This window comes from Phyllobates terribilis, unplaced genomic scaffold (assembly GCF_046119375.1).
Source record: "Phyllobates terribilis strain yellow unplaced genomic scaffold, ASM4611937v1 Scaffold_1__5_contigs__length_1240528914, whole genome shotgun sequence".
NCBI classification, from domain to species: Eukaryota; Metazoa; Chordata; class Amphibia; order Anura; family Dendrobatidae; genus Phyllobates; species Phyllobates terribilis.
In genome coordinates, this window is record NW_027362761.1 from 813,828,862 (window position 1) to 813,841,938 (window position 13,077).

The 13,077-nt window shown below is 42.4% G+C and overlaps 1 protein-coding gene across 1 annotated transcript in view; it reads right to left on the reverse strand.

Annotated features, from left to right (window-relative positions):
- LOC141171528 (N-acylethanolamine-hydrolyzing acid amidase-like) overlaps window positions 1–13,077 on the reverse strand; it is a 79,307-nt gene that overhangs the window by 37,152 nt on the left and 29,078 nt on the right. Inside the window, exon 5 of the mRNA XM_073655216.1 lies at window positions 3,011–3,087. Coding sequence (XP_073511317.1) covers window positions 3,011–3,087 — 77 coding nt within the window. The remainder of the gene's footprint in view (window positions 1–3,010; window positions 3,088–13,077) is intronic.

Below are 13,077 nucleotides of genomic sequence, written 5' to 3' on the forward strand. Positions count from 1 at the left end.
TTCCTGGTCAGGAGCCCTTAAGCATGCAACACCTCCTGCCCGGACCTGGGAGGGGAGGAATCTGCCCTATATAAACTGGGTCTGGGGCGGGGTTAGACAGTCAGAGCCTGGAGTGAAGTTCCAGACACAGGGCGAGAAACAGCAGGAGCTCTGTAGGAGCAGGAGCTGAGTGCCAGGGACTGGAAGCAGATATATTGCTCGTCCTGGCTGAAGAGACTACTACCGGACAAGGGAGTCCGAGGCTGTGGGAACCTCTAAGTCCAGCAGCCGAAACCATCCGGCAGGGGATTCCAGGTCCTCTGGCCATAGAAGCCCGGAGGCTCAGTCACTAGGAAGGGACCAGCACCGCCATCGAGGAGCGGAGGCTATCAGAAGGCCCCAAGTCACCAACCATACGGGTGAGCACCACACGGTATACTCAGGGACGTGGGCTACTTCCACTCGCTTACAGCAAAGTAGCCAGGAAGAGTGCAGATAGACGGGGAGGCCTACAACTCCACCTGGCCAGGGGAACTCCTGCTTGCTCGCAGACTGACCAGGCCCCTTATGCTAGCCAGTACTCCCGGGAGGGTCTGCCTTAATATCATCAGTAAAAACCCTGAACTGCACTGCAAAGACTCTGAGTCGTTCCTGCTTTCTCACCGCATACTGCACTACTAGTACTGGGACGCCCGTGCACCATCACTCCCATCATCCACATTCCCTGCCCTGAGGCCATACTCTTCCCGTGGAGAGTTATCCCATCTTTAGCTGCGCACACCACACCAGCCTCAGCGGACTGCCTTGCAGCGGCGGTACACCCTGACCGCCATCCACGAGTGGCGTAGTCGGACATTAAACCACAAAAACCCTATAAAGACAGCCACTGGTTTGACCACCCTGAGCCACGGGACCGGGTCGCCGCCACGGAGACTACAATCCCCAGAGACTCGGCTCCGGGTAACCCACACACGCGCACACACGGCCCAGGGGGCGCGTCACATGCTCATGTAGAGTTTTTTTAAGGTGAAAATCCAACCTGTTTTTTTAAGAGAAATTAACACCCCGGCGGTCTAAAAGACAGTCAAGGAAATGCCGGCAGTAGTTTCCTGAAGTGGCTTAGCTTCGGGGAAATGCAGCAGTGTTTTTCTTAAAGCATAATTCTTTGTCGTCTTTATAGTCATTTTTGTGCCGGCTTTGCTGCCATTATCTTTACATATAGAACAGTGGCAGCTTCCAAGCGGAAGCTGCCAGTAGAATAGTCAGGTCATTCCTTTTAGCTGCTTCATGGCTTTTGAAGACTGAACATATGCACAGTAAATCGCTTTGACATTTCTGTACCATTGTTCATTATTTTTAATGCTTATTTAGCACTTTTTCAGGCGGAATCCACCTGAAAAAGAAACACTGCTTTCTGTTTTTATTTTTGGAGGCCTTTTTTTCCTGGAGTGGATCTGTGGCGCCCCTGTGGGTCCAGTTGCCACAGAGGTACTGCATCTCACCCAGAGGTGTGGTACCCCACTCTCAGGTAAGGACGGAGTACTACCCGGGACCCACACACCCACATCCAATACACTCCACTTCAGTAGGGAAGGGCGAGATTGCTCCCTGGTCCCTAGCTGGAGGGTGGAACTAGGTAGAGGAGGTGGGTGAAGGAAGTAGATCAGGGGAGCACAGACAGAAAGAGTATTAAAGACAGAGAGAAACATCTAGAAGGGTCCAGTCCTGCTCAGGAGAGCAGTGGAGAAGGGTCCATGCTCCTGGCTCCAGTGCTTGGAGCAGGAGTACAGTGGAGAGAGAGAGGAGTCGGGCCTAGTGAGAGAGGCCCAGGAGGAGAGTGAGAGAAGACGGGAGGAGAGGGAAAGGCTCCAGAGACAGAGGGCATCCCAGGGGCACGGTGAGTGCAGGAAGCCACCCGTGCACCCGAATTCACACTGACGTGGAGGGATCAGGCCGCAGAAGGGGACCGGCCCCAGAATAGTGGAGAACAACCAGGCTCAGCTAGCAAACCAGAGGCTGCAGCATTTGCAAGGTGTTGCAGCCAAAACCCACAATTATATCGCTGAAAAGGTGGCCACATAGGGTCCAGGGGATTTCAAGTCGCCCGACAAGGCCCGAGGCCACTGGCTTGGGACACTGATTGTGAGGTGCAGGGCAGGAGGGTGAGAGTTTGCTGGATCACTACCCCGGAGGACACAGGAAAGTGTAACCTGAGGAACTTAACAACTGTGAATAAAACCTGAAGATTGCACCCCACTGTTTCCTTGAATAATTGCTGTGCCATTCCCTGCATTACACCTCACCAACATCTACCTCATAAAATCACCATCTACTGCCCTGAAGCTAAGCTCTGCCTGTGGAGAGCTGAACCAACTCTGCTGCATCACCATCAGCTCCAGAGGATCTGCACCGCAGCGGCGGCCCCATATAGCAGCATACCACAGGTGGCATCAAGAACATTATCTCTAAAAACTTTATTCCCCTTTGACTTTTCCTTTAATTAATTGACCGCCCAGGGCCACGGATCGGGTCACTGCCACCGTGACATCCCCAGCACCGACCGGCCCGGCTACCAAGTACCCCACGGCCCCAGGGGGCGCGTCAGATCCCTCTTTAAAAATCTTCTGATTTTTTTGCCTACAAAAAACTCTGTGTGAACATACCTTCCCTTTTTTTCTGCAGCATGATATTCAAAATCTTATCAGGAGAAAATTTGATGTATAAACAGTGTATTGTCAATGCAATTCATAGGAAGCTTATTCAAAGAGCACTTAAAGCAGCTCTTTTGATGTGTATTTTGGAGCAAAAGCAGCATTAATTCAGTGGCAAAAACTGCTGCCAGTACTCTTTCTCATTTTAATCAATTTGAGCATTTTACACAGTCTCTTGTTTAACGTGTTTTTTCTCCTGACAAAGGTGCTTTCAATGGTTCTGAGTTCATTTGCACATTATATCCAAATGAACATTACAGCCTTCAAACTGAACATATATTTAGGAACTGTGTATAGCGTTAATTAGCATATGTGCTTACATTTCGTATGAGCCAGCTGACAGGACTTCCACTGAATATTAGAGAGAAGATGTTCTTCAACAGGGACATGTTGTTCTCTGTGTAGGAAAATAATTTAATTGCGTTAGGTAATTATTTCTATATTTCTATATTTGTAGACACATACATCAGATCATTCAAAACTGATAAAATCTAATATATTAAAGGGAACCTGTCAGTTCACCTTACTATGCCCATCTGCTAATATAGCAGTATGTACAGTATGTGGGATTCTCTAACCTGATAATGTCTGTTATATGTCTTACTAACGCTGCAGTATTTGTAAGGGAGGAACTTTAATGCAGAAGTGCCGCATGTGCATTTCTTCCCCAGACTAGTCCTGCCTCGGATCTTCCAATCATACCTCCCTGGTCGTGATTGACAGCCTGCATACCATAATGGGGAGTGTATGCAAACTATCAATCATGCAGACTATTAATCACGCAGGCTTAGGCCTGCATCATATACATATATGAAGCTGCAGGATTAAAGTCCATTTTTCAAACATTGCAGCCAGTGGCGTAACTAGAGTCCGATGGGCCCCAGGGCAAAATTCCCTTCCCTGTTGGTCAGATGTACAGTACAGACCAAAAATTTGGACACACCTTCTCATTTAAAGATTTTTCTGTAAAGATTTTTCTGTATTTTCATGACTTTGAAAATTGTGCATTCACACTGAAGGCATCAAAACTATGAGTTAACACATGTGGAATTATATACTTAACAAAAAAGTGTGAAACAACTGAAAATATGTCTTATAGTCTAGGTTTTTCAAAGTAGCCACCTTTTGCTTTGATGACTGCTTTGCACACTCTTGGCATTCTCTTGATGAACTTCAAGAGGTAGTCACCGGAAATGGTTTTCACTTCACAGGTGTGCCTTGTCAGGTTTAATAAGTGGGATTTCTTGGCTTATAAATGGGGTTGGGACCATCAGTTGTGTTGTGCAGAAGTCAGGTGGATACACAGCTGATAGTCCTACTGAATAGACTGTTAGAATTTGTATTATGGCAAGAAAAAAGCAGCTAAGTAAAGAAAAACAAGTGGCCATCATTACTTTAAGAAATGAAGGTCAGTCAGTCCGAAAAATTGGGCAAACTTTGAAAGTGTCCCCAAGTGCAGTTGCAAAAATCATCAAGTGCTACAAAGAAACTGGCTCACATGAGGACCGCCCCAGGAAAGGAAGACTAAGAGTCACCTCTGCTTCTGAGAATAAGTTTATCTGAGTCACCAGCCTCAGAAATCGCAGGTTAACAGCAGCTCAGATTAGAGACCAGGTCAATGCCACACAGAGTTCTAGCAGCAGACACATATCTTCAACAACTAATAAGAGGAGACTTTGTGCAGCAGGCCTTCATGGTAAATTAGCGGCTAGGAAACCACTGGTAAGGACAGGCAACAAGCAGAAGAGACTTGTTTGGGCTAAAGAACACAAGGAATGGACATTAGACCAGTGAAAATCTGTGCTTTGGTCTGATGAGTCCAAATTTGAGATCATTGGTTCCAACCACCGTGTCTTTGTGCGACGCAGAAAAGGTGAACGGATGGATTCTACATGCCTGATTCCAACCGTGAAGCATGGAGGAGGAGGTGTGATGGTGTGGGGGTGCTTTGCTGGTGACACTGTTGGGGATTTATTCAAAATTGAAGGCATACTGAACCAGCATGGCTACCACAGCATTTTGCAGCGGCATGCTATTCCATCCAGTTTGCGTTTAGTTGGACCATCATTTATTTTTCATCAGGACAATGACCCCATACACACCTCCAGGCTGTGTAAGGGCTATTTGACCAAGAAGGAGAGTGATGGGGTGCTATTCCAGATGACCTGGCCTCCACAGTCACCAGACCTGAACCCAATCGAGATTGTTTGGGGTGAGCTGGACCGCAGAGTGAAGGCAAAAGGGCCAACAAGTGCTAAGCATCTCTGGGAATTCCTTCAAGATTGTTGGAAGACCATTTCCGGTGACTACCTCTTGAAGCTCATCAAGAGAATGCCAAGAGTGTGCAAAGCAGTCATCAAAGCAAAAGGTGGCTACTTTGAAGAACCTAGAATATAAGACATATTTTCAGTTGTTTCACACTTTTTTGTTAAGTATATAATTCCACATGTGTTAATTCATAGTTTTGATGCCTTCAGTGAGAATGTACAATTTTCATAGTCATGAAAAGACAGAAAAATCTTTAAATGAGAAGGTGTGTCCAAACTTTTGGTCTGTACTGTATGGGCCCATGTAGTGTTCTAATTGATATAAAGACATATGAGTTGCCCCTCCCCCCCCCATTATGTAGTAATGTCATTCTGGACCCCTTCCAGGTATATATGCTCCCCATCATGGTCCCCTTCCTGGTATATATGTCCCCCATCATGGTATATGTTCCCTATCCTGGTATATGTCCCCCATCCTGGTATATGTCCCCTATTCTGGGCCCCATTCTGGTATATGTCCCCCATCCTGGTATATGTCCCCCATCCTGGTATATGTTCCCCAATCCTGTTATTGGTTCCCCCATTCTGGTATGTGTTCCCCATTCTGGGATATGTTCCCTCATCCTGGTATATGTCCCTCGTCCTGGTATATGTCTCCCTTCCTGGTATATGTCCCCCATCCTGGTATATGTTCCCCATCCGTGTGCAGTCCGTAAACAATGCGTTTTTTTACTTAGTACCTATTAATCATTTACAAGACCATTTATAGTTTCCTATGTTACCGAATTACAATGTATCCGTAAAATATGGCATATGGCATCTTATTTTTTCTCATCCAATTTTTGTAGGAAAATTATGCATGCTGCAATTTTTATCACATGCAGATTCAGGCAGTGAAAAAAATTGTTTATTTGCACTGCCCCATTGAATAACATTGGTCTGAATGTGATCTTTTTTATTCACACGGTTATTTCCTTTTCGTGTATTGGAACACAACAAAAAAAACAAGGAGAAAATAAGGCATAATTTCACAAAAAAAAATGGGCTGGACAAAATTGTTGGCAGTTTTCCAAAAATGTGGGTAAGCAACTTGGCAAGTAACAGGTATGGGCAATATGAAAGTCACACCTGAAACCAAATAAAAAGGGGAGAAGTTGACACAATCTTTGCATTCTGTGTCTGTGTGTGCCACACTAAGCATGGAGAACAGAAAGGAGAGAAGAGAACTGTCTAAGGATTTGAGAACCAAAATTATTGAACAGTATCAACAATCTCAAGGTTACAAGTCCATCTCCAGAGATCTTTATGTTCCTTTGTCCACAGTGCGCAACATAATCAAAAAGTTTACAACGCACGGCACTGTAGCTAATCTCCCTGGATGTGGGCGGCAGGGAAAAATTGATGAAAGGTTGCAACGTAGGATAGTCCGAATGGTGGATAAGCAGGCTCAATCAAGTTCCAAAGAAATTCAAGCTGTCTTGCAGGCTCAGGATGCATTAGTGTCAGTTCGAACTATCCGCCGACATATGAATCAAATTAAACGCTATAGCAGGAGACACAGGAGGAACCCACTGCTGACACAGAGACATAAAAAAGACAGACTGCAGTTTGCCAAAATGTACATGAGTAAGCCAAAATCCTTCTGGTAAAGCATCTTGTCGACAGATGAAAACAAGATAGAGCTTTTTGGTAAAGCACATCATTCTACTGCTTACCAAAAATGGAATGAGGCTTATAAAGAAAAGAACACAGCACCTACAGTCAAAAATGGTGGAGGTTGAAAGATGTTTTTTTTTTTTGCTGCCTCTGGCACTGGGTGCTTTCACTGTGTGCAATGCATCATGAAATCTGAAGATTCCCAAAGGATTTGGGGTTTTAACCCCTTTCCGACCATGTCAGTAATAGTACGTAGCCGGGCCCTGGGCCTTATGGACCAGCTACGTATCGCGCCCGCACACAAGCTGTGACAATCAGCTGACACCTGGTGCTATGTGGTGGGAGCGGTCCCGCACCGCTCCTGGCACATTAACCCCCGCAATGCTGCGATCGAAGTCGATCGCAGCATTGCGGTGGCAAGGGGGAGGTGATCGGTATACTCACCTCTCCTGCCGGCGTCCAGCGATGTCTGCGGCTTCTGGATGTTGCCATGATGACCCGATGTCGTCATGGCAACATCCGGGTCACCGGGAGGCAGGACGTTCCTTTGGTCATGCGCAGTGCGCGACCAAAGTAATGTCTCCACTGTGTGCAGCGCTGACAGGCTGCATGACAAAGGGAGCTGCTGCTCTCTATGCCATGCAGCCGATCAGGCTGCAAAAAGTGAAAGTCTCATAGTGGGGCAATGTGTAAAAGTAAAAAAAAAAGTAGAAAAGTGAAAAAAATAAATAAAAACAAATTGTAAAAATATTTAAAAAAAAAGAAAAAAATAATCCCCCAAAAATAAAAATATATTGAACCCATAATATTTATTTATTATGAAAAAAAAAAAACAACAATAAAACTACACATATTTGGTATCGCCGCGTCCGGAACGACCTGACCTATAAAACTGTTCCACTAGTTAACCCCTTTAGTGAACACGGTAAAAAATAAAAATAAAAAACGAAGCAAAAAACAATGCTTTATCATCATACCGCCAAACAAAAAATGGAATAACATGCGATCAAACAGACGAATGTAAATAAAATGGTACTGCTGAAAACGTCATCTTGTCCTGCAAAAAACAAGCCACCACACAGCTCCATTGTCTGAAAAAAAAAGTTATAGCTCTCAGAATAAAGCGATACAAAAAAATTATTTGTTCTAGAAAATCGTTTTTATTGTTTAAAAGCGGCAAAACATAAATAAAACTATATAAATGTGGTACCGCAGTAAACGTACTGACCCGAAGAATAATCATGCATTATCAATTTTACCACACGCGGAACGGCATAAAAAAAACGCAAAAAAACAATTCCTGAATTGTTGGTTTTTGTTTATTCTGCCTCCCAAAAATCAGAATAGAATAGAATAGAAAGCGATCAAAAAATGTCACGTGCCCGAAAATGGTACCAATAGAAACATCAACTTGTCCCTCAAAAAACAAGCCATCACATGACTCTGTCGGCCAAAATATGGAAAAATTATAGCTCTCAAAATATGGTGATGCAAACACTAGTCTTTGCAAAAAAAGCGTATTTTAGTGTGTGACAGCTGTCAGTCATAAAAACCCGATATGAATCTGGTATTGCTGTAATCACACCGACCCGAAGAATAAAGTAGTCTAATCACTTATACCACGTGAGGAATGGTGTAAAAAAATAAACTCTAGGGTTATGGTTGTGCTAGGGTTAGGGTTGGGATTGTATTAGGGTTGGGGCTAGGGTTGGGGTTTTTTCAAAAGTAAAGAAAAAAAAAATGATGACAATATGGGGACCAGTGTTGAGCGCAAGTGCTCGCTACTTGAGTTTGCATCGGGTACTCGGGTATGCACTGAGTATCGCGGGTGCTCGAGTGACATGCTCGAGTCTCTGCCCCATATGCTTCACGACCAAAAAAACGTTGCTGGGATCACCTGCCATGCACGAGCGATCCCCGCATGTTTTTTTTCTGGGTGTCTAACAACCGTGAAACATGCGGGACGGGGACTCAAGCATGTCATTCGAGTACCCGCGATACTTGATGCATACCCGAGTACCCGATGCAAATTCAAGTAGCGAGCACTTGCGCTCAAGACTAATGACAACTTATTCAATATGTTGACCTAATGTTATCAAATTCTGTGGTACCTTTGGGTTCAAAATGTACACTATACCCCTTGATAAAATTCTTGAGGGGTCTAGTTCCCAAAATGGGGTCACTTGTGGGGGGTTTCCACTGTTTAGGCACATCAGGGGCTCTCCAAACGCAACATGGCGTCCACTAATTATTCAAGCAAATTTTACATTCAGAAAGTCAAATGGCGCTCCTTCCCTTCTGAACCCTGCCGTACGCCCAAACAGTGGTTTTCCCCCACATATGGGGTATCGGCTTACTCAGGAGAGATTGCACAATTAGCTGCATGGAGCAATTTCTCCTCTTACCCTTATGAAAATGCAAAACTTGGGGCTGAAAAACATTTTTGTGGGAAAAATGTGAAAATTTTATTTTCACGGCTCCATGTTATAAACTTCTGTGAAGCACCTGGGGGTTCAAGATGCTCACCACACATCTAGATAAGTTCCCTGAGGGGTCTAGTTTCCAAAATGGTGTCCCTTGAGGGGGGTTTCCACTGTTTAGGCACATCAGGGGCTCTCCAAACGCAACATGGCATCCGCTAATTATTCAAGCAAATTTTACATTCAAAAAGTCAAATGGCGCTCCTTCCCTTCCGAACCCTGCTGTGCCTCCAAACAGTGGTTTTCCCCCACATATGGGGTACCGGCTTACTCAGGAGAGATTGCACAACAAGTTGCATGGTGCAATTTCTCCTGTTACCCTTATGAAAATGCAAAACTGGGGGCTGAAAAACATGGCTCCATGTTATAAACTTCTGTGAAACACCTTGGGGTTCAAGATGCTTACCACACATCTAGGCACATCAGGGGCTCTCCAAACGCAACATGGCGTCCGCTAATTATTCAAGCAAATTATACATTCAAAAAGTCAAATGGCAATCCTTCCCTTCTGAGCCCTCCTGTGCGCCCAAACAGTGTTTTTTCCCCACGTATGGGGTATCTGTGTACTCAGGGGAAATTGCACAACAAATTTTGGGGTCCATTTTTTCCTCTTACCCCTGCAAAAATAAAAAATTGGGGTCTAAAGTAACATTTTTGTGAAAAAAGTTAAATGTTTATTTTTTTCTTCCCCATTCCAAAAATTCCTGTGAAGCACGTGAAGGGTTAATAAACTTCTTGAATGTGGTTTTGAGCACCTTGAGGGGTGCAGTTTTTAGAATGGTGTCACTTTTGGGTATTTTCTGTCATAAAGGCCCCTCAAAGTCACTTCAAATGTGATGTGGTCCCTAAAAATATGGTTTTGTAAATTTTGTTGAAAAAATGAGAAATCGCTGATCAACTTTTAACCCTTATAGCGCACTAATAAAAAAAATTTTGGTTCCAAAATTGTGCTGATGTAAAGTAGACATGTGGGAAATGTTATTTATTAACTATTTTTTGTAACATATCTCTCTGATTTAACGTATTAAAAATTACAATTTTGAAAATTGTGAAATTTTCTAAATTTTTGCCAAATTTCCAATTTTTTCACAAATAAACGCAAGTGATATCGAAGAAATTTTACCACTATCATGAAGTACAATATGTCACGAAAAAACAGTCTCAGAATCAGTGGGATCCGTTGAAGCGTCCCAGAGTAATTACCTCATAAAGTGACAGTGGTCAGAATTGTAAAAATTGGCCCGGTCATTAACGTGCAAACCACCCTCGGGGGTAAAGGGGTTAATGTAGTGCGAAGTGCCAGAAAGCTGGGTTTGTGTCCTAGGTCATGGGTCTTCCAGCAGGACAATAACCCCAAACATACTTCAAGAAGCACCCAGAAATGGAAGTAAACAAAGTGCTGGAGAGTTCTGAAGTGACCAGCAATGAGTCTGGATCTAAATCTCATTGAACACCTGTGGAAAGATCTTAAAATTGTTGATGGGAGAAGGCAGCCTTCAAATATGAGAGACCTGGAGCAGTTTGCAAAAGAAGAGTGGTCCAAAATTCCAGTTGAGAGGAGAAAGAAGCTTGTTGATGTTTATAGGAAGCAATTGATTGCAGTTATTTATTCCAAAGGGTGTGCAACTGAATACTAAGTTGAGGGTGCCAACAATTTTGTCCAGCCCATTTTGGGGGTTTTGTGTGAAATTATGTCCAATTTGCCTTTTTTTCTCAGTTTTTTTGTGTTGTTCCAATACACACAAAGGAAATAAACATGTGTATAACAAAACGTGTAATTGCAATAATTTTCTGGGAGAAATACGTAATTTTCTGGAACAATTTTAAGGGTTCCAACACTTTTGGCCATGACTGTATATAGCTGCAGCAATGTTGGCAAAAAACTGTGGAGAGATTTAACAGGATAAGAGGTATATTGTAAAGGATAGTGTATCTTATTTATACCAGATTTTTTCATTCCTAATACCATTAGTATATATGGGTTACATAGAAACATTAGTCCTAGGTAACAATAGAATCTTGGTTAAAAAGTAGAATAAGCTAACTTCAGCTAGAAATATTTGCCTTTTAAGTAAACTGAACTTCAGTGCATTTTTCAAATCCATAACATGTCAATTTCTCTTACAGATATGCTGAGTTTTATGTGTGGATTTTTCTCTTAAACTTGCATTATAAGCAAAAAATTTGCAGGTAAAAAACGCATATGTATTTTTAGTGCGTTTTTGCTGCAGAAACCCACTAAGAATGCATGTAATCTGCAGATGACTGTAACAATAACATTTTCTCAATGAAAAATATCAAGAAATATCAAAAATAAAACTTGACATACCAAAAAGAGGCAAAACTGCAGCGTAAAAACCACATTAAAAAATAAAATGAATAAAACGAAACTGACCTAATTTAGCTAATTTAGGTGCAGAAATGCTGCAGAAAATCTGCAACATCAAAAACTCATCATGGGAACTTAACTTAACTTTTTTATTTTTCCGTTAAATGAGGTGTGTGAGGGTTGGTTTTTTAAGCTTATGTTTTTGTTGATACCATTTTTGGCACATGTGATGTTTTGATGATTTTTTACATGATAATTTTGCAGAGGTCCAGTGCCAAAAAACAACAATTCTGGCATTTGTATTTTTTTGCTTTACAGCACTTACCATACATTTTATACTTTGATAGACTGGGCTTTTATGGCTGTGAGGATACCAAATATGTTTTTTATGTCTTTTTTTTTATGGGGAAAAAGACGGTGATTCAATTTTTTTTTCAGATTTTTTAAAAATATATATTTTTTATTTTATTTTTTTATACAGCATTTAAGGGGCTAACAGCAGCTATCAGAGTTCAGCTCCAATTGCTGCTGTCACGGGCAGATGCTGGCTGGATAACACAGCTGGCGTCTGCTGGGTATGGTGTTAGATCATCTCTTGAGCTTGCTTTTATACACCTACACCTAACATGCGTCCTACATGTATGGCAGATGACAGGAAGGGGTTAGAGCTAGAAAATGGCAGACATAAATACAATTTTTTGCCTTTAAAGACAAATAATATTCATCAAACTTTAAATTAAGATTCAACCTATATAGAGCCAAAATTGTGTAAGGCACTTCCATTAATAATCAAAACCTACAAACGGACGGAAGTCAAAGAGCCATAAACATCTATAAAATTATTTAAATCTTTATTAGCATCAAAAGAAGTGAAATCACTTAAAAAGGGGTAATAACTAATAAACAGAAAAAATTTAGATGCTGGTCATATCACATTACTCCACTGGGGGGAGGGGGGACCACTATGACATCCCATAGGATAAGGGATTCAAAATCCTCAATCAGATAAATATATGCATATAACAAAGTTGATCTAACCTGGTAATATGTGTAAAATGCTGATGTGCTAAAGGTCACAAAGAAAGCATACAGTATACCGAGTGGACAGAGATAAGTATATTGCACACATCCTTTTAGGCCTAATAAAATATACAAGGCGCCGCTGTAACTATGCTTATAAATTCACCAGCAAGCCATAGGTTAATGCATATCCAAATTCTATTGGGTGTCATACCTCATCAGAAGGTTTGTAATTTTTCTCCAACACAATTGACACGTATACCATGTACTCATATGTACCAGCCCGCAGCCCCATAAAAAGGCAGCACATGTCAAAAGAAAGAAGTGCAATGCAAATATCTGAGAAATAAACAGACTGTATTAGTAGAGACAACACAAGATCACAAGAATACAAGATGATGGGAAAACACTAGGGTTCAGCGAGTATGTTCTGTCCGAGTATGCTCGGGCCGAGCTCCGAGTATTTACAGCTGCTCGGTGATATGGTTGAATCGCTCCCGTGTGCATGATTTGCAACTGTTTGACAGCTTTATTACATGTGAGGAATGTGTAAGAAATAGACATTCCTCCCATGTAATAAAACTGTCAAACAGTTGCAAATCATGCACACGGCAGCGATTTAACCTTATTACCGA